Here is a 22,729-nt window from a genome sequence, read left to right on the forward strand (position 1 = left end):
TATAAAAGGAAAAATAAAATAGAATGAGCCATGAGTAATGAATTCAAGGTACCAAAAAGTTTCCTGGCACCGGCTATTGTTTTCAAAATACTTCCACTGAATACTTTCACTACCAGTATGATTACTGCATTTGTTTTCTCTACCATGTTTGGGAAGTAAATTTGTAAATCAAATCCTCCTCAGCTGCCCAAGAAAGAACAAGAGGATATGAAGAGGACATGAAATCCCTTACTCAGATGTGAGTGATGAAGATCTGACCTGTTACCTACTGAAGTCAACAAAGCACCTGCTGCTGAGTTCAGATGCAAGGGCTCTGGGTCTGCTCCTGAGAGCTTCTCCACACCCCCCTTGCAAGCAAACAGCATTTATTGCCTCCCTGGTTTGTACACAGCCAATATTGGCACTTGATCCTTGGAGTAAACAGTAAATTGCAAATCGTACCCAGCTGCTTTGCATTTCCAGTACATCTTGGTCTGTTTTCCTTTGACAAAACAACGTGATATCCATCCCCAAAGAAGTTCCTTTGTCTTGCCTGCAGAAGGACAGTCCTGTGGGTGTTTGAGACTATGGATTAGCTGTGAGTGAGCGTACAGAGCAGCATTCAGTCCAGCCATGGTAGCTTTGTGCTGGTTCCCGGTGAGGGTAAAGGAGACTTGGTTTGGCCTCTTTTAACACAAGGCCCTCAGAAAACACAAAGGAGCCTGTTCACTCAGAGGAAGAGATGCAGAGCACTTGCACTGTTTGTATTTCATAAAGCATGGCTTTTAAATAGGACTTGCCATGGCTGCTGGAGTTTAAACTCCAACCCAGAGCCTCAGCTGTGAGAGAGGAAGGGCAGGTTTTAAGTCTGTACTGGGAGAGAGGCAGAAACTCTGAGAATAAATCCTTTATAAAGTAATATCAAAACTCAGTATGTGTCAGTGCTTTGGAACTGTTGCTACTGGTAATAACATAAATCTGGAGTACCTGTCACTGAGACTAGAATCTACCACCAAAATGGCAAATCTAGAGGATATTCACTCAGAATGCTGCTACTTATTTTCTGCTCTTGTCTGTCCCTTTTGTACTCATGAAAACACAATCTCTCTCTTTGTTGTTCTGCCTTGTTTTCCTCCTCTCTTTCTACTGCTTCCATCTCTCCTCCAGGGAGCTGTAAGGAGGTGTTACAGGCATCCTCACAACAGTGTTGTCACTTGGGCCTGTTGAGCCTATACCTGATCCCTTCTGCAAGAAATGATTCTGTGGAAAATCATTGAAGGAAGCTTGAAGTGTAGTACTACTTCATCATGGCACAGGTCAAGAAAAACTTGTGTAAAGACTTACATCAACATGTGCGTATCAGTTTAGGACAAGTATAACATATGCACCAGTGCTGGTTAGTAAGAGTACTTGGTGCCAGAATTCTTTCTAAGAAATCTGGCTCCATCAATTGCTGATAGCCCAGATTACCATTCTTTTGGGCATAAAGAAAAGATTCTGGGACAGAGGATGACATGAAGAGGGGGTGTATTGCCCAGAATTAAAAAGGATTCCATGGTTGAGACATGTTTTCAGAAATATTGTTCAGATAGTTGTCTATTTTTTTTTTGGGGGGGGGTTTAAAAATATTTTATTTTATTTTTAAAGCTGCTTGATAGTGCTAGTTTGAAAACACATCTTGCTATGCTAGGTAGCATGCTTATACTTTCATGTATGTGAATGTTCTTTGTATGGACAGGGAGAACAGCAGAGAGGTAAAAAAAATAGTAAGCAATTTTCTTCCTATAAAACCAGCATATTTTTTTTCTTTATTCTCCAGTCCAAAGGAGACTGTTGGATCTTCTGTTTGCAGTTTAACAGGATGTTACTATCCCAGCTGGAACCTGTTTTTCCCCAACACCCTCAGCCTACTTGGATGACTAAGCAAAGATCTGCTTATGTGAGCATCCAAAAAGCAAACAAAGATGGGGAAGACAAGTCCAGGCAGCTGGCTGAAGACTTTTTATTATTTGTTCCCATTTTATTATTTGTTCCAAGGCTTCCCAACACCTTTGTGCAACTGACCATACCAGCAGTTGCATCTTAGCGGAGCAGGTTCCCAAAATGATAACAGAGCTCAATGGTGTAAAAAAAAATCTTTATTGTCTTTAAAACGTGTATTTTCATAGAAATTCTGTAATATCACATCCAATTATTTATTTTTTGAAAAATCAACAGTATTATCTTCATGAGATATGACTTTGACATATAACCCCTCAAATAAAAGGATTTTCCTTCAGTTTCTTTTCTTGCAACTCACTGCTTACACAAAAAATCACAGATCATTTTTTGCCTATACTTGAAAAGCTGAGGCTTGTAAGCACTTCTCACATCTCTGCCATTTTGATCTCTACTCCTTCCCCTTGCCCCTGAATTTCTGGTAAAGCAGCACAAGCAAAGATTCAGCAGTCCTTGACTCACACACTTTGAACATCAAGGTTCCTGTACACAAACCAAACAAATCTTACTCAACCATCTCTAAGGCATCAACATAGCTTTCTCCTTGGATCAGATATTAATGGAGGATAAACAATGCTAGGAGGCAAAGCTTTGTTCCTTAGCTAGCATCCCTCATGCCCCTGTTCTGTTGGTGCTGGTGGCTCCTGGGTTTAGAAACAGGGAAATGTGTGGAAACTCATGCAGGTGTGCATATGGATCTCTGTGGATATGTGTAGGTGCACGTAGAGCTGAGTCTGGTGGGCAGGATAAGAAAGAGGAGCAAACGCTGTCTAACACCAAAGGTTTCTGTGGTTCTGCTCAGCTCTGGAGGAGTTCAGGACAACACAAGAGGGACGTGGAACAACACCTACTTCTCACATACCCTTCTTAGGATGGAGGGTGAATAGGCAAGGGGAAATAAACAAAGTGAAAGAATGGGTCTGCACCTGTGTGAAAGCATGCCTGAGGTGCAGAAACTCAGTGGCCTCATTTGTAAAGCTTGTCTCTAGGGTAGCTTTGTTTTATAGAGCCTGGCCAAGTTTTCACTTTTTCTCTCCCTTTACAGATAGAGTAGCCCTAAGACTTCATCTGGATATGCCCTCATAATATTTTTTTAATAATATACTGTAGTCTAATTATACAGCAGACTTGTTGATAATGTGATTTGACTGTTTTGAGTATTTGGGATTCCTCTCCCAGCCCTGCCGAATTTGTGTGAGAGGTTTGTCTATACAAGGAAATATCAGCACAAATTTGACAACCAGTACAGCACATGGAACAATGAGGGAGAGGATATAGATGTTTGGAAGATACCACTTGTATGCTGATGGGCTCAGGAACCATTTTCCACCATAAACCAGCGTGTGTGCTGTGCACAAAATCAGTGCCAGATATCCCAGTTTGGACTAAAGGAGAAGGAAGAAAAAAAAGAAGGAAAGAAATGATGGTTAAAACAGTAAATTAAACCAGAACAAATACAAATTTAAGGACACAGTAAGATTTGTGGCATATGCCAACTTGGGGACTGGTGAAATGAAACTGTTTTATATAACATAAAGGCTCTTATTATTTTTTAAAAAAATAAAATGGAGTTTAAATAGTTTGGTTTTTTTCTCTATCAGTAACCCTTATAATTTTTCCTAGCTCACACATTCTGCCTAGTGGCTGTCAAATATGTGAAAAAGCAGAGAAAACACTGACATTCAGTGGAGAGATTAAGTATTTTTTTATGCTATAGTGCTAATCCATCCAGAAGTATCATACCGTGCAAGTTTTTTGCCTTGATAAAACATTCATTGATAGTAATTTCCCCTTCTCTTGCCTCCCCTCCCCTCCAGCCCAGCTCCTGCAGAGGCACGGCAGCTTGCACCAAACTTCCTCCAAATGGAGAGCTGAGATTATAGTGTTACCAAGGGCAGCCTATTTACAGTCACAGCAGTTTTTACAGCCTGCAGAAATTGCAGATTCTCTTTAGATGCTTGGCATTGAGAAGATTTGAGTTATAAAGTAATTTTCAGATCCATTTTAAGTGAATTATCTTGTGAACCAAAAAAATTAACTCAATAAAATGGCTAAATTATTTTGTGACTTAGTACAATTGTGGAATTTGATGTAAAAGTCAGCTTTCTGTTTTTCATTTAGGAGCTCATATCTTCTTAGCTTTCTCTTGTTAATGCAGTAATCCCAGTTGTACCATAAGTGGCCATCAGAGCAGTTGGGAGTTTTTACAGCTGTATGGCCATGTAGATGTTTTTTCACTGTGTGATGGTGGATAATGCACATTTGGAGATAATAATGGAGGAAAGCCATAAGTCTCTAGTAAACCTGCCCATGGCCACTGTTGATAAGGAAAGGAGGTGTTTTAAAAGAACGTTTTTTAGAGATGGTCTTCTTACCTGAACAAATCGAAATTCTCGCCAGTTGACATTGTTGCTGACTGAAGGCAAGGAAGTTATTCCCAGAAGAACAAATAAAAAAAATCCTAAAATTCCCAAAGCCAAATAAGAGTCACTGAGCCAGGCATTAGTGTGGTCGAGTGGTTCTGTTTTATTGTTCAGTACCTGAAGAAAAGAAGACCAGATGTATTTTAGTGATAGCAGTTTTAGAACCAATAAGGAGAAGAAGTTTCCTTACAGGTAAGTAGGAGATAAATGTTATACATTAACTCTCTGATTATCAGAGATTTACTTTGAATGCCTGCTCAAAAAGCAGAAGAATTATATTACATATAGGTTCCATGTAACTGTATTTGAGGTGTATTCTGTAGACCTGTTGAAGGGAGATATGTGATCCTTTGTTAAGTAAGATCAGAAAGTCATAATATAATATATTCCTGAAGGTATATGAAGAAGTAATGTTTACATTTTCCCTGATTATTTTATTAATATGTCAACTATCTAGGAGGAAGCCTGAGGCCAGAAATCCCCTCAGCTCAACATAATATCAACAAAATACAGATATATCAATGTCTGAAAGAAACAAAATCTAGGAATATTACTCTATTTTAAAGAACATTGGACTTCTGAAGCTCCAGGTAGATGGTAGTATTTTAACAGGGCCAGAATAAGGGAAGGCTTAGAGCAGGGAACAAAACTTACCTGGGAGATGATTCTTTTGCCAGTTCTCCAGCTTGCGAAGGAGCGCATTGGAGTAACAAGGGTGAACACAACATGCAGGGAAGCAAATGCCAAGGCTATTAGTCCAAGCTGTTTCCTGCACAGCATCCATTTGTCCAGCCAGTCTGGGAAACGGCGGTACTTGGTACCTCTGTATAACTGAATAATTGCAGCAAATATACCAGGCAGATACACCAAGGCAAGAAGGATGAGTGCCATTACAGGGCAGACCCGATTTGGAATGGTAATTGCAATAAAAAATGAAAAGTTATTGTTTTCATAAATGTAAGTGTAAATTATATCAAGAGCCACACAGTAGAAGAAGAAGAATGCAGTTAGGCCAAGGGACAAAAAGATGGGAAACTTCCACATTGGAAAGAGTTGCAGAGGGTAATTTTCTACTTCTTGAGCAGCCAAGAGGGATCCCTTATCTACTGGAGTGAGACCCAGTGCACGAACAATATTCATGACCATTTGTTTAGCTTCCACATCATCTCCACAGACAAACACCTGCAGACAAAAACAAACAGAAGTTTATTTTTTTACAGATTTTTGTGACTTTCTCTACTGCCATCCTGCCTGGATACAGAGAGTAAGCACAAGCTTCCTTGGCTGCTTCTTTGCTTACTTGGCTTACTGCTGACCTTAATTAACATAGGCAAAAAAGTACCCTATAGGTACTTCTGTCAAACAAGTAAAAGAACTTTGAATATGATTCTTTACTTTAGGGAAGAAGATTGTTTCAAGTGGCAGAATTTTATATCTGGAAAGAACGATGTATACCAGCCTTAGCATATGTCTTTGAGTAGAAGACTTGACATACTTTTCTGAAGATCTGCAAGTAGTTTGTAAGCACATGATTTTGTAGGGCTAAATTGAAGCAAAATTTTCAATAGCTGTAAGTAAGAGCAAAATTTTCAGTTGCTGCTATAGTGGTCCATAAATACTCCAGGGAGTGAGGACAGAGGTCTTTAAAACTTGATTTGCCTGTCACAAAAGTAAATGCTAGTTCTTTCCAGGTCTAGCAAAATAGTGAAGAAATCATCTTTTCTGTGAGTGTGTAAGACAATATAGTGCTTTTGGAACTGGGAGAAAGGGGGCAATTTCTGCTTTTGTTGAGATGGTCAGGGTTTATAGAACCTAGGCTTGGAAGCCCTTGGGTCTCTAGCCAAAACCATTTATCTGGCAGTGGAGAGCAAAGTTAGTAGTGCTTTGAGTAGCTGGATGATTTCATGTGTTGTAAGAGCACTGTCTTTTGAAGTGACTGAAAACAGGGCTATAATAAATGATTTATCTACTTCCTATGACCAGCTCTGTGCCTGCTGGCCTGTGGTTGAGGAGGTGGTTGAAACAGTTTGCATGCACTGATGTTGTGTTAAACTTAGGTGGCCATGATTTAAAAAGCTTTAGTGATTTATTCACCTTTCAGCATACTTCTTTTGCCAATACTCATTGCATTATCACATCCCTTGCCTCCCTTGTTTTGCTTTCTTCATTTTATTATTGCTGTGAAAATTCCTCCTATCTCATTTCTGTTTAACTTTAGAACCCTGATGACCAATTGATGTAACACTCCTGATTTTTTGTCTCCCTTGTAGCTCTGCTATCTTTCTTCTTTTACTTCTCTAGTGTCTCTAAACACCTTTCTGAGTTCAGAGGCAAGGTATTTATATTCACTGTCATGCCATACGAAAAATCCAAAGTAAATTTTAGCTCACATTTTGTTTGAAATGAGAGATTATAGTGAAAACACCATCTCAACTCTGCCTAATTCTTCTGTCTCAGGTGTGTTTTGTGCAGCTGAGAAGGAGCCATATAATGTGTAACTCTGTGACAGAGGAAGCCCCCGTTGCTCAGCCTTACCTGCCGGCTTGCATCCAGCGTGCCCGACTGCAGGGCCCAGGCTGACACGGTGTTAAAGGCCTTCACAACCTTACTGCCGGGCAGCAGCTGCGCCAGGTGCTCCGCGTTCGATTCTGGATACTGCTTTAATTTCAAGTTGTTGCTGATGTCCACCAAGACTTTTCCATGGAGAACCTCTGCCAGTGGTGTAAGAAAGTTGTAGTGCTGCCTCTGGATTGCTATAATGATGATGGCAGCTTTCTGTGCCGCCTCTGCGTGCCCCAACACCTCTGCATCCTTGGGAATCAGGTTGGATATCTGGGTGCTTCGGCTTCCGTACACCACTGAGTAGCCAGACTGAATCATCTTATGCCCCAGAGCTCGTCCGAAATCTCCAGTTCCAAATATGCACACAGTCTCTCTTTTGTTAGAAGTGTTAGGAGCCAAAGCCATCGTGTTGGAAGACTTTTTATTCATCTGTTAACAAAACAAAGGAACAAACTAAGCAAAACATCAATCTCTTGGAAATAAAAGGTTTGTATTCACTCTGGGTGTATAAAATAGACACCTTAGCCTCTTCTTGTCCTTTAATATGATTCCTGCACACTCTTCTGAATACACACTCAGAAGATTTATATACACTTTTTAAAACAATGTTCTGAATATTCAGTCCTCCATGTCTTATAGCACTCTCTTTTCCATTTTATGGATTTTAACATCCAGCTGAACTGTTTCAGTTTTCCTCTCTCAAAGAGAAAATAGGAGGAAAAGACACAGAAGCACAGAGAGCAAGGGTAGCATACTTTTCAGAGTAATTGCTGCTTATTTATGCTATAGAAAAGCATTGAGGAGGAGTCTGTTTCTTATCAGATTAGAACCTGGAAGGTCTTTTTAAAAATACTTTATGAAGAGTTATTATAAAAGGTAGCTATAAACCTATCTGTTATTCTCAGTATTTCCTTAATGCAAATAGTCAGTGCCAGTTTGTTTTATTATTGTTCTTCAATTTCCTGAAGAATGTTCCATGATGCATTTGGACAGTGGACTTGAATATTTCATGTTGAAAATAGATTTTTGATATTTATATATTACTCATAGTAAAATTCTCTTTGAGGTTTTATCTCTCTACCTTTATCACTGTACCTGGCAACTTCAAAGTCTTTAATGTATTATCCATGCAATGGCAGCGTGTTCGCTCTGTACTTGCACAGTGAGACCCATGATACAAATACAGAATCAAAAAGGTCTGTTCCATAGGTCTTGCAGCAGGTCCACATGCTGCTCTCCCTTAACAAAAGGTGGACTCAGAGCAGAACACCTAAGACATCCAACAGGAGACCCTGGTCTCAGGGTCTGTCCATCAGACAGACCTGTCTGACCATCTCTTGGACTGTGCATCAGTTTGGTACTTAGAGCAGAAATTTAATTTGCAGGAGCCCCAATTCAGTTCTTAAACTGCCTCATAGATAACTGTCCTAATTAGAGCTGTGGGACCAACAGGTTTTACAGTTTGCAGGTGAAATTGTAAAGAAAAGAAATGCATGAAGTGTTTAGCTAGAACCAAAACAACTTCTTTGCTCCTGTTGTTTATGACCCTTTGCTTACATGCTTCTGTGAAGCACCATTCAGAATGCTGCAATTTATACATACTGCCTTTTAAAACACCGAGATGATGTTCTTCACTTTCTTTTGTATTTTCCTCTAGCCGGAACAGTTTTTTCTTTTTAAAAATCTGACATGATCTTAAATTATTTGACCCAAAACTTGCATTTGTTTGGTGAATGAACAAAATCAGGCCTCAGCTTCTCCCTACCTGCCATGACTTAGGGATAAGAGCTATGACCTATGCTGTAGGGCACAAGCTTTGCTTGCAAGAGAAACACATAAATTCTTATTCTGAGAATCAAATGTGAAGATTTTTTTTCTTGGACTACTTCTGTATGTAGCTATGTAGCCCTCGGCTGGCCTGCCCTGCTGCACTCTTGCACTGAGCTGTGGGAGCCCTGGTTTAGAGAGGTGCCAAGGCACATGCTTGTGGTCACTGGGAAAGGAGAGGATTCAGGCAGAGGAGGGCTGAGCACCTGTGTGCTGGAGGATCTGTGTGGCTCAGACAGGCCCCATGGGAGGCTTTGCAGTGCAGCAGGGAGTTAACCCTGGCTCTCTGCAGCTGGACTCCATGTACTTTGACAAGTAGTACACTGAGCATGAAAATAGATCCTCAAAGGGAACCATCTGAATGTGCCTTGCATATTTGTGTGCTCTGACACATGCATAAAGTCACAAGGTCCTTTGACATATTTGAAAATCATTCTCTGAAGGCTTTATTAATGTCCCACGAGGCTCTAATGTGACTAAAGCTATGAAATTCCTTTCTGGGCATAGTCTGTATTTCAAAAAGAACAGAAGGGTTGCTTATGTAATATTAATAATGGTCCAACTCAGTACCTAGTAGGACTCAACTCTCTTTCCTTAATTTTAGTTTTTACAAAGTAGGCTCCTATCTAAAATAAAAAGTAAAACTTATTTGTAACATGCAATCATCCAGTTGAAAGCATCTGTATTTGTCCTCAAGAAATCCTCAAGTTTTTGCTGAGTGAACTGTGCAATTCATTCTCCTCTCTGAACTAAGGATGGAAAAAACCAAAACTCAGATGGATGACATCAGGTATTGTATTTGGTAGATCAGTGGAGTTTTGTTTTGTTTGGGTTTATAAACATATTTAACATAGAAATGGATCCACCAGTGAGAAATGTCTATAAAATACTTCCATTGTTCACTTATACCGAGCACCTCATTTGCTAGTGAACACTGAACTTGTTTTGCCAGAGAAGAAAAAATAGGGAGATGAAAAGAAAAAAATAATGGAAGAAATGGGTTTTTTTTCCCCAAAATATGGTTTCCTGAAGTGCTATCTAAGATGTAAAGGGAGTGTAAAAGGCATAGAAAGCTAAAGAGAGCTAAGGTTTTCTTTAGTTCTTGTGGTCTAATATAGCTTAATACCATTTTTAACAAGAGAGACAATTTGCTTGAATAAATTGAGCAGAATTCACCTTTTCTTTGTAAGAGATAATAAGGGTGCCCATAGCTGTTATGAAAGCACAAATTATATATTAGAAATAAACTAGTCACCAATGAAATTTTTAACAAATGGATTATATTGTAAAACTGATAGTGCATCTGTTATTTCTGAAAATCACATGTAAGACAAAGCAAGTTTACTTTTAAATTCCAGGTCTTCTGCATGCCTTCTAAAAAATATAGTAATTAAGTTAATGTTCTCCATTGAACCCTGCTTTTTCTTGTTTTTGACATGTCTTTGTGTCAGCTGGCTCTAACTGAACCAAAAGAAGGGTTCAGTGGGTTGGCAGTGAATGTCTGGAGGCTAATTCAGGCAGTAGGATACGAGCATATAGGGAGTGTATAGGCACATCCTAGCACTGCTGCCTGTGTTTAGAGAGCATGCAGCATCTCACAGTGTGGTTTTAAAGTCAAAAGAAGGAAACTGGACTCCCAGATTCATGGCAGCAGTAGCTGGAATTGAAGAAGACAGTAATTTTCTAGAGAATGAGGTGTTTTATTGTGGTGTATCAGTGTGACAGATGGGAAGCAGAAATATATCACAAGGGACACAAGGTTTTTTGGTACCTGGGAGCTCAGCCCAAAGGCTGGCACTGGGCTGTCAGTCAGCAGCTGGTGGCAGTGGAGCTCTGCTCCATGCCCATGGGTTGTGCTGGGTGCTTTCAAAGCACCAGAAGAAAGCAGAAATACCAGCAAAAGAACATGCAGTAATCATTATCTGTTCTTTTACATATGTAGCTGTAAATTATCTGAGAAAAAGCCATAGAGATTTGTATGCATACATAATATTTTTCCTTATATCCATCCCCATAACATTAGAGCACTAGTAATGCCTTTTGTTATTTGAAAGATAATCTGTGTAAACTTCTGCAATGATAGCTGTGTCCTTTCTCCTCTGCATTGTTCTTGTATTCTTCTACACTGAGTTATCCTATTTTAAGGAAAATGGTGGTAATCTCTGAGTTTTCTTGGTCAGTAAAGATGAAAGGAGATGCTGAAAAAAAAAAAGAAGTCACCTGCAACACTGTCATTTTCCCCCAGTGTATAAACACGAAGGGGAAGTGAACAAAGGGGAAGGTACAATGTTTAGTTAAGCAGTTATGTGCAAATTCTTGACTATGTAGGAAATCGAATTAAGACAGGCAGATAGCTTTGCACATGGGAAAAAGGAGGAATATCCTAGCAGAAGGAATACCATGGATGAAGTACAGTGCCAAAAGTGGAAAAGTGGAGATGGGATGGATAATGGAAATATCAGAAAGATGTAACATGAAATGCAGATGGAAGATCAGTGGACTGATTCAAAAGTTAGAAAGACAAGATGAAAGGAGCAGGAAATAGTTATTTTACTTTTTACATTTTAAAAAGGAACAAAAAAATTGCTCTGGTTGTGATCTTAAGAGGTCCTTTTAAAAGTAGAATGAACTGTGTTTAACCAAGTCTGACAGATGCTTGTCTCACCTGTTTGTGTGAGACCTTCCTGTGTAGTGGATGCTGAAGCTCCTTGCTTACTGCTTTCTCAGCCATTTTATTAGGCAAATTTTTGTATGAGCAATCTGTATTGCCCCCCCATAGTAGACACAGCTGTCAAAGGTGTCAGTTTATCCCCCTTCTCTTTGTAGCAGCCTTTGTTGGACATGAAAGCTGTTACTATTTCACCCTTTTCTTCTAGAAATAAAACAGTCCCTCATCTTTCCTGTAACTTGTATTTCTGAGAGTGGTGATCTTTCTCATGGCTTTCTTCTGATGTTTCTAGGCTAAACTGCTCCAACTGTTAATTAGAAGTGTGGTGCTGACTGCAGTACTCTCACAGAGATCTTACCAGACAGAAAAGGATTGCTTTAGTTGCCTCACAGTCCATATGTAATCCTGCTGTCACATTTGTCTCATTCACAGCACAGCTGATTCAATAGTCAGTCAGCTTGTGCAGGTGATGAGTGCTTTAGCAAGGGGCGTGTGGCAACAGGGACCAAGATGTGGAGTGCACACCTGGTGCTGAGCTCATGATTTGCACACCATCCACAAGTCAGATTTCCACCTTGGACTAACTTTAGCCCTGCAGCCTGCATGCCCACTAGCAGCTGAATGCATTCGGGTCCACCAAGATAACCCTGTAGTGTAAAGCAAAGCTTGGAAGTGATGATCTGCTTCTACATCTGGGCAGAACTGAAATACCAATGCAAATGCATCCTCTTACACCCAGTCCTTTAATTGTACCTCTCCCATACCACTTACTTCATCCTTGATTTCTGTACTGTTTTCAGAGTTGTATCGTGCACTTGTTCCCGTTGAGTAGTACCATATTTTTTCAAACTGTAGCTCCAATTTGTCAAGATTATTCTGATTTCCAGGCTGTCCTCTAACTTGCTTGCAGCCCTTTTCAACTTTGTCAGATTGTCAGCTTTAATAAGTAGAATGTCTATTCTGTCATCAATGCCATTTAATGAAAGAATAGGGGTTTTGCCAGGAGAAACCCCCTGTATATCTGCAGTAAATGCAGTCTTCTATTTTGACAATGGTTAATGGAAAGACTGAAAAATGTTTCTTTTTCTAGCTCCACAGAACCCTACCTTGTATTAGTTTAATCTAAACTGCATTTTTTTGTTTGCTTTTGACATTTTTTCTAACATTTACCATACTAAAAAATTTGCTCGTGTCAAGTTGTATCACTTCTGTGATTCACAAGGCCTGTTATCCTTTTATAAGGAATAATAAGGTTGGTTTGGAATGTCTTATTCTTGATTAATCCATGTGCCTATCATCTGTTTCTTTCTTATTTTCTATTTGCTTCCTCTATTTGCTTGAGAATTTGCTTGAGAATTTATTTTAAATGGATTATTTAAAAGGACCATAATTCTGCACCTCTTTCATCTTACATTTAAAAATAGCTGTTATTACCTTTCCAGTCTTTCAAAACTTTACCTCCTCCATACAATTCTTAAAGACAGTATTTACAACTGTGGAAATGCTTCAGTTATCACCTAAATGGTGTGAGATGAATTCCATCAGCCTCGCTGATCTCAGGTCATTTAACTCACATAAGCATGGCCTAATCTCCTTCTTCTGTCATTTAGCAAGTATTTCCAGCTCTTCACTACTGATGTAAACCCTTCTGTTGGGGTTGACCCTTCCATTGAACAAAAGCAAAATAGCCATTACAGAGTTGGCTTTCTTGGAGTCACTGGTCAATAGTTTCCCTCAGCTGAATGATGGATCAATTCTCTCCTTGATTTTTCTTTAACAGTTTATGTTTTTACAAGAAACTTTTTGTTATTCTATATGTACCTTACTAATCATATTTTCTTTTGTTTTGTGGCTTTTCAAATCATATCAACATATTGGCACAATTCTGTGCTTGTCCATAGCTTTTGGTTTATGTGTGTTATTTGAATATGAAGTTTTGAAGAACTGACAGCTCCAGCCACATGGCTCTCTTATGGGAGTCCTTGCTCTGCATTGCAATCTTTATGTCTCTGCTTTTAACAGATTTTCTTTAAGCAGCTGCCAATCTCCTGACCTAACTTTCTTCTCAAATTGTATTTCCCATGTAACATCACCTTCCCACCTTCAGGATCTAGTGTACTCTGCTTGCTATTCTGCTTGGGGAAAAAATCCATTTTTGAGCACTTGATGTTTCTTGGTTGCCTGTGGTGGCTCCAAGCTGTGACAGAACCTCTGTATTTTCCCCTCTTTGTCCACAATCTTTTACTGGGATTATATTCTTTTATCTCTTGATTCAGGGCAAAATTTTAGAAGACAAAGCAGGATATAAGGACTATGAGAAGAGAAAAGGCCAAAGAAATTTGACCTGTTGCCATGTAAAAGAAAGGTTTATAAGTAGGTTATGGTAGGTCATGGTGTTGTCTACTGCAGGAACTAGTGCCAGGATTTCCAACACTGGTCCATTTATGTTTCTCCTTTATTTTTTTCTTCTTTTTAAGCTCATTGTAAGAATCTTAATCCCAAAGGTGGACATAAGGATTATACATACAGCAAATATTATGGGATTTTAACTGTAAAAATGATGGGTCAAAGGCCTTCTTTTTATGTATACTAATTATTTTTCTATTTCCATGTAAATAACAGCAAGGATTCTGTTACTCTGTGCAAATAATAGAGAGTGGATGGGAATGGCCTTTCAGGAGCAGTTTGACATTGCTCTAGTATTCTGGAGGCAAATAATAGTTCTGATTTAATACATCTTGCTCATTATATAGCATGCTGAGTGTAGATTCATATGTGTAAATTCATATATGGTTGTACAGAAGTCATGACAACAGTATTGAGGGCCTATTCCAGTGGTTCTTAGTAGTAGAATTTAGATATGAAATCTAACTTCACCTGTCCAGGAAAACCTTGTTTTTCCATATTTCAAAAGTGTTATTCTTCTATAATGATGGAGAGATGCTTGAATTGACAGATAGGAGCTTATTATATTGAGTCTGTTGCACAGATGAGCTCTAATATACCTTGCTCCATGGAGAAGTTAATTCTTTGCTGGGGTTCACTAACCTGTGATGTTTAACTCTGCTTGTACAGGAGTGAACCTGGGGCATCTGGACAAGTGGTTTGAGTTCAGACTGTGCCCTCATTTTAAGCTACCAATATGATTTCTTGCATCACGCCATAACCACACTGCTCTTTTAACATGGAGGGTTTAGCTGTTTCTGGTTTGTTTTTTGTTGGCTTTTTGTTTGTTTGTTTGTTTGTTTTGGTTTGGTTTTTTGCTTCTGTATCTCTTGTTTTCATTACAGCAAAGATCAGCTGAGCCTTCTCACACAGCATCCACATAGATAAGTCCTCAAGCCTCTGCTAGAGGCTTTTTTCAATCAAAGTTCTGTCCCTCTCTAGTCAGGAAACACCTGGAAGCGTGCAGTTCTTTACATGGATTCAGGAACTTGCTTACATGGTTTGAACCACTCAGGCAGGGCTGAGCACATGACAGCTCATTTAAATAACAGAGGTTCAGAACATTCTCTTCCAAAAGATTTTGAGAAGAGGTTCCCATCACCACTACAGAGAGTAAGCCCTGAACTCTGTTGGACCTGATATGATTATTCATTTCAATTTTGCTGGGCTACTGTGAGCTAATCTCGACTTGGCATTTAATGTTGAAATGGTGAAAATAAGCCCTTGTCTCATGCCCTGCAGACTTTCCTCATGTCTCTTTGAAAAGACCAAGCAGGTTCAGTCAGGTTTGCTCCCCCAGTGCCTCTGTGTACCCCTAATCCCTCCCTCCCTCCCTAAACATATATCCTAATTGTGGTTGAGCACTCCTGGTAGCCAGGGTGCTTTGACACCATCCCAGTGGCATGTACTTATGCTGGGGGCAATAAAGAGCACTGCCTATGACCAAAGGTGCCAGAGGCAGTGGACATGGCCAGGATTATTTTTTTAATTTTTTTAATATTAGGTCTTTGTTTCTCATTGTTTCCTTTAAATTCTATGTACCCATGGGTGAGCATGATGAACTTGAAACAAATAAGTAAATGGGTACATATGTTTATTTGGCTTTATACTTTTTTCTCTGATAATTCTTAGTTTCCCATACTGTCAAGTTCTCCAAAGTTAAACTTTCTTTCTCAAATAGAGGTAATTCTCATTATTGCCTTAAATGTTTATTGCAAGTACTGGCAAGCAGAAGTCATCCCTAGCTGCAGGGTTTTTTCCTAAATAAGACTCCTGCTTTGTCTCTTAATTTATGATCAAAAGGTACATATTAGATAAAAACGCCCTAATACAGTAAAATTATGTATAGTAGCCCATTAAATATAGTACAAAAAGAGGAAAATGATTACTTTACTTCTTGTATAAGTAGTACTGCATCTTTGGAATACTTTATGAAATATTTCACACATGCTTAATATACAGTAATTCTGTTGTAATGTGGAAAACAGGTGAAATGAGATTTAGAAATTGTTCTCAGAAAGACAGGTACACTACTCTGAGGTGGTCCCATTTACTTAAAATTTAATTTTACTATTTCCTCAGAGACAGAAGGAAGACATTCTATAACAAAAAATGTTTCTTAGAAGATGACATCTCTGGAACCAAATCTGCCCTAAAATACAAATTGCATTTTCTGTTTCTTGATACACCTAAAACTAAAAGCCATGTGGCTCAACTACTGTCCCATGATTAATCCAGTATTTAAACACATCAAGAAATCAGCAGAATAGCTCCAGCAAACCTATTACAACAAATTATGCATGAATTTTCTTTCAAGCAAATGAATATCTGCTGTTCTTCTCAGCAGAAAATCCTGGACTCCAAGTTTTGACAAAGCTGATAAAAAATAATTTTTTGAGACAATAAATCCTCCTATGGAGGACACTGCATTTCCCACATCTTCACTTTTTATCAGGAGGACACTAAAACTGTCTGGAGGCTCTTCAAACAGATGAAATATAGTCCTAAATAGATGTGCTTAATGTTGTCTAAATCATAGCAAAATACTGAGAGGGCTGGAAATCTCACCACCTCCAGCTGCTCCCATAAATATGTAATACACAGCTATAACTTGAGTCATTTCCTCAGTCTCTTCAGGGCTGTTGTTTTATTTTGAGGTTTGTAGGTATTAAGCTTTAATTCAGCCTATTCAACTGCAAGAAGAATGAAAATATTTCTTAAAACATGTGCAGGTGAGCAAGTGTGAGGGAGAGAGAGATCCCTGCCTGCAGTGCAGGGGCACTGGGTTTATCCCAGCTGGCCCAGGAGATGTTCTGAGCCATGCTTGAGGATCCACCAGGCATGGGGAGGCACCTCTTGGATTCCTGCCGAGGCGTTCCCTCGCTGTGAAGTGATTTTCTTGAGCATCTTTTATCTGCCATTTAGAGCCAGTAACAAGTAGCTGTGTCTCACAGAGAAATAACACTAGAAATAATAAAGCCTGGCTTCCTAGGGGTTTGTGTTTCTTGGCTGATTACAGGCACTGATTGAAACTGTTTCTAATCACAGGAGATGACTCCTGTAACATTTCTTCTAGTGGATTTTAGGTATTTCAAATGTATATAGCCACATAATAGTCTTTTATTTTTCAAGACTCTTCTGTGGGGTCTTCAGCTGCCCCTCTTTCTTGCAAAATGAGAAGAAGCAAGCACTCTGCCCTCCTGGTATATTTGTTTGAAATCATCAGTAAAAAGATGATTGAGGAACACACATAAATGTGAGACACTCACATACCTCTGCACGACTAAGAGGATTTCTCATTCTTACAGAAGTCAAGCTAAAGTAATGGACACCCCAAAAATTTGTGAAGTACACACACCCAAATGCATATCTGTACCACCAAAAGAGAAAGAATGGAGTGAAGCATTTTTTACCCAACATCATTGTGGTCTCTTGACAGTATTGGAAAACAAGGAGGGGATGTTATTTGGGGAGCTCTTACTGACAGCCATCAGTGCCTTGCAGTGAGACTGGAATTAGCTGAAATTAAACCAGCAACCTACCAAAACCAGACCTTCTGAACACTAAAAATGTTTTCATGGCACATATTTATTATGAGCTCTAGGAGAGCATGAAAAGCCTGACTCTCTTCCCATTTACACTAATGAATTCTTTGCAGTTCTCTTACTTTTGGAACAGGTTGCACAAGTGTGAGAATGAATCTCACTTGTTTTGTTCCACCTTCCATGAAAGAAAGGGCAAGGTGGCTGCAGTGGTGCAGCAGCAATGTTCCTGGCTGTCTTACACTCTTAGAAATCTGAGAAGTGAGAATATGATGAAAGATTTAAGGAAACAAAGCATGAGTATGAAACTTTCTTGCCAAAACAAATAAATGTGGATTTGCAAAATTTCGGGAATGGGGCCAAGCAGATATTACAGAAAGTTCATTAATCCAGGTTTAAAGACATATGATTGGACAATCCAAGACTGTGGATAACTTCATCAGTTCCCTTACTCACTTGATGTGAAGTGTACTAATTGTATTTACTTGCTCCTTTTTGTTTCCTTTCTTTATTTTATGTGGACTTGAACATTTTCCTCTCTCATTTCACTGAATCTGAGTGGCATCTGCAGAGACATGCCTGTCTCCAGGACAAAATGAACACTGATTTTTTCAGAAGAAATTATTCCTCAAAAAAAACCCCCAAAACACACCAACCCAAAATATCCCAAAAACAAAAGGAAAAAAAAGAGTGAGATAGATATTATAATATGCTGTTGCATATTTGAACACAGAAAAATTCTTATCAGACAATGTTTTAGATACTTGTCAAGATAGAAGAAGCTCCCCTTCTTACTGAGCCGCTGATTTCAAAACTCTTTAAGCAATAATGTTAAGTTACAGGCTTTGAAAATTAATTGCTGAGGAGCCTGAATTTAGAAACATGCTCTTAAAATAGAAAAAAAACTCCCAGCAACAAGATTACTAAAAAATTGACAGAGCTGTTCAGGGCAGCATCCTATGCTGAGAAAAGGAAAGATCGAGGGTTTATGGGGTTTTCTTGGTTTTTTTTTTTTTTGAACCAAAGCATCCTTTGAGTTCAGCCCAGGTTTGCAGATGGGCGAGCTGCTGCTGGTGATTCCTGCCTGGCAAGCAGGGGTGGGTGTGCACACCAGTGAGTTATTATGTCCTCTCCCAGCCCAGACATTGGTACAAATGACATCTCTCTGCCTTGGCCCACTGCTCTTGGGGTGCAGCACTGCCACCAACTTGTTTACAGGCTGCAATGGGGAGCCAGAGTTATCCTGTGCCACTGCATGGGGGACAGGAACCCTTACAAAACATCTCATACAAATCCCTGCTGCCTGTGCCCTCTTACACAGGGGCTGTGGCCTTCAGAGAAAACTCACCCTGATTTCTGTCTTCTGCTCTCTCCTGGGTCTCAGTCAGGGTCTGAGACCTACCCTCATTTCCTACCTGTGGAATATGTGGGGTCGAGGCAGAAGTCACTCTTGGGTCTGCATGTCAAGACCATGCAATAAGCAAAAAAAGGAGTGAAGGAAAAAGTGGATATTTGGAACAGAGACAAATGAAAAGCTTTTTACTAAACTTAGCTGAAGAGCAAAGAAGAGGGTGCCAGGAGGTAGGAAACAAAGTGTCATGCTGCTTCTGTAATTGCCTAATTGGACAAAATAATTCCCTCCTGCAGGGTGACCCTCTCTTGATATCCAGCAAGGAAATGCCATACAAAATAAGGAACTGAATTTTCTGAATAAACTCACTGTCTTTATTGAATTACCATTTTATGCTATTATGATTATTGCATAATTATCCGCTTTTTGTGAGTACTCATGTCTTTTTACATATTTCCTGCTCTCACAGTCATCATAGCATGAGACCACCCCAGAGAAATCATTTGTCAAACTATCTTCTGCTTTAATGATGCCAGAAAGTGTTTTGCTCTTTGGCAATCAACTTCTTCACTTAATTTCTTAGCTCTTAAGGCTTGTTTATCTAGAGGCCTCCAGAAACTTGCTCACATAGTTGGCATCACTAAAGGGGGTAGGCAGCAGTAAAACACTTTGATCCAAGTCCTCAGGTGCTGTAACTTGTCTGAATTGGATGGCTGAGCCTTTTCAACATTGATCAAGCAGTTTGTAGCAGATTATTATAATTGAGCACCTTTGAAGTGCCAAGTTATATGAACTCTGGAACACTTCATGTTTCGGAACTCAAATCAAATTTATTAATATTCTAATTTTGTAGGGATACAGTGCTGTTTATGGAGGTGGTTTTTCTGTACATTTTTACTTGTCCTGGCAAGGCTTCCCCACTTGGGAAAAACTCATGTAGGGAAATTATCCTTAGCTAAGAACCTGTCCTCACTCCTGATTTAATCTTAACCTCATGTTTTTCAAAGACAGTCATGGGAACTGCATGTCCCAGTGGAAGGTTGGACCCAGCCTTGCTGCTGAGCCAGGCTGATCTGTGCTGCTGATCCAGGCTCTGCCAGTGCAACAAACAAAGCAGCTCAGCCAAGCATTGGAAGAGCAGTCCCAACCCAGGCAGCCTGAGCCTGTCCCCAGCAAAGTTAGGGCATTTCTCTGGTAACCCCACCAGCAGAGACAGCACTCAACAGCTTTGTAAAGTAAAAACAAGAGCTGAAAGTCACCTTGGCAGTGGTGCATCCAGGGCTGCACTCAGTAGTCACTATGAAGTTGGGAGGAAGCTCTATCAGTCCTCTAATGAATGCTTTTGCTGGCAGCTATTCCTTGCCTCCAAGAGGCACCAGTATAACCAGTGCTCCCCTGAGCTGCCACCCAGCACAGTCCCAGAACCCTGCTCAGACCTCCTCAGCTGGGAGGACAAAGCTGTTGGGAGCCCAAGGAAGGGCCCACCAGGACATTTGGGAGTGCCCCTACTTCTCACAGCCCTGCCTACAAACATCTAGTAAGTGAATCAAGTGAGTATTTTATTGACAGTGCTCTCACTAAGGGGAGTACACGTCAGTAAAATTTTAAAAAAGAAGACAGTATCTTGTTCTAAACAATGATGTCAAAAGAGGAAAAAAAATCCCCAATATTTTGTTTTAGAGCATACAGGGACAAAAAGCTCCCCACAACTGAAATGCAAGAAACATTCAAATGTTATGTTTAAATACCTGTCTCTACATTTTCTTCCCAAAACCTGGCTTTTGAACCCCAAAGTCAATATACATGAAACTCTGAATAGAATAGAAATAAAATCAAAATGACAATGCCTCTAAAAAGTCCCACAGAAAATAAGATATTGAAAATCTTGCAGTTCTACTCTGCTAGTTCAGCAACCAAGATGAGAAATGAAGAAATGTTGGCTCAAATCTTGAAGTTACCAAATAAAGTGGTTTAAATAAGAAATAGACTAGGGACCAGTGAAAGAGACCTTAAAATATGTAGATGTTAATTACCCTGCCTGAAAGTCTCAGTTGCTGTCTGTATTTTTGAGAGACTGGGTTTATAGGGAGCACCCAGCACCCACGCTGATGGGGTTTTTACTTTGGAGTAGCTCTGGTCTGGTCCTGTGAGCTTAACTGCAATTAGTGAGATAGTTTTGTTTCCCCCATGAGCAGCCAAGATTGCCTGGCCCCAGCTGCTCTGCAATGTGAGACACAGAATGGTACATGGTGGAGAGCAGCAGATTCATTCCCAAGGGAGCTCCTGCTCTGGAACCAACTGCTAGTGTAGGCTACACACTTTGTTCATAATTTCTCAACACAAAGTAGAACTTCATCTGATTATCATTTCTGCCTGTAACTAGGAGAAGTAATTAAAAAACATACCATCTGCCTAAAAATGTACAAATATGAAAAGTGCCTAATATATTTTTGTGAGAAAAGTCCAACAGGGAGGAAGAAAACAGCGATGCTTGATTTCTCAATGATTATTGCAATATTTTGATATGTAGTTACAGTGCTACTTCATGCTAGTCTAAATCATTGCTATTAACAAATCTAGGAGCTTCAGAAAGGCCACATCTAAAAAAGAATTTTCATCTTCCTCTAATTGCATCATTTCATGGAGTCTTAACAGACTTGAAAAAATTGGCCTACAGTCTGAGTGACAGTTTGCATTACAGATTTAGAGAGGATATGAAATTTTCCTATATCAAAGCTGAAGAACAGTTCTGACAGCTGCAAATGTTCTCTGAATTAATAATGTGGAGCTGGTATAAGACAATATTTAAGAAAAATCCATTTCTCTCTACAGCATTGAAGCCCCTTGCTTATAAAATATTAAACAGCATTAAAATTGGTATGCTGCTTGAGTGGAATGAGAGGACTTGAAATCCACATATGAATCCATAAGTAAAAATAATCATTAGTTCCAACTTTTATTAGTGATAACTTATAATTCAGGGTAAAACAACGCCCTGCCCTTGCTGCTGAAATTCAAACCAATATTTTGGCTCTGGCATAGGAAAGAAAATCCACTTTCTAGCTTCATTATTTAAACCTCACTGACCAATCCTTATTTGCAGAAGCTTTCTTCACTGTATGCCAATAGCTATAACAAACACCTCTGGAAGATTAAATAAGCCTGTTATCTGCTATGTAAGCTCTCTGAATATTAACTGACAAATCTGAAGTTTTGGTTGGTCTTGACTTTATACATAAAATTACTTTCTTATTTCTCAATGCTTCCTTACATCAGCTCTTAGCTACAAGTAGATTGTATAATGTCAATAAAAACCCAGGAGACATGGCCTGGCTTTGTGGTCTTTTTGTCTAGCAGAGAGAAAGGCTGGGCGAAAATTTCATCAAGAGACTTAAAAATTTAACTTCAAGCCCACCTAAACTTCTCAGGTTGACAGTTTAGCCATTTTGCTCCCCATTCTCACCTGCAGGAATGAGAGAAAGCTGTGTTGTCTGTGTAAAACTCACCTGTGCACTCAGCCTGATGCAGTCCCCCTAAGCAAGCCAGTGCTTTCCCAGCTGGTGAGATGCTGTATGTGGACCAAGGGAAACCTCAGGAGCTGCAGAGAGGTCCTGCTGCCTGGAGCAGACACAGAAACCCTGGCAGCCCAGCTGGTATTTATCTAGAGGAAGCCAGGGTGAGTGTACAGGGCAGGAATATGTGAGGGGATGTTGCAAGCTTTTTCTGTCTGTGTGGGATGAAAGAACTTCCCGTCAAAGTCTCAGGGAAAGTCCCAGCCCTTGTATTTACAGCTGGGGTGAAGCTGTGCTTGCTTTTATCATGCTGGCACTGACTTGCCCCTTGGCTATTGGCCAGAGCTAAGGTTTGGCTGCCTTTCCCCACTCTTGTAAGACTAACCAGAATTGTGTAAGCCAGCAATGTTGTAGAAGCACAA

General features: G+C 39.7%; 1 protein-coding gene across 1 annotated transcript; it reads right to left on the bottom strand.

Annotated features, from left to right (window-relative positions):
• Positions 1-2,097: 2,097 nt before the first annotated feature.
• STEAP4 (STEAP4 metalloreductase) lies at positions 2,098-22,454 on the bottom strand. Its single transcript, XM_054644986.2, has 5 exons — positions 22,302-22,454; positions 6,936-7,391; positions 5,055-5,582; positions 4,353-4,517; positions 2,098-3,362 (listed from the first exon to the last, which is right to left on the bottom strand). Exons 2-5 carry the CDS (start codon positions 7,389-7,391, stop codon positions 3,093-3,095), a joined length of 1,419 nt encoding a protein of 472 aa, XP_054500961.2. The 5' UTR covers positions 22,302-22,454; the 3' UTR covers positions 2,098-3,092.
• Between the last annotated feature and the right edge of the window lie 275 nt (positions 22,455-22,729).

The sequence above is a fragment of the Agelaius phoeniceus genome, chromosome 1, assembly GCF_051311805.1.
Source record: "Agelaius phoeniceus isolate bAgePho1 chromosome 1, bAgePho1.hap1, whole genome shotgun sequence".
In the NCBI taxonomy this organism is placed as follows: domain Eukaryota; kingdom Metazoa; phylum Chordata; class Aves; order Passeriformes; family Icteridae; genus Agelaius; species Agelaius phoeniceus.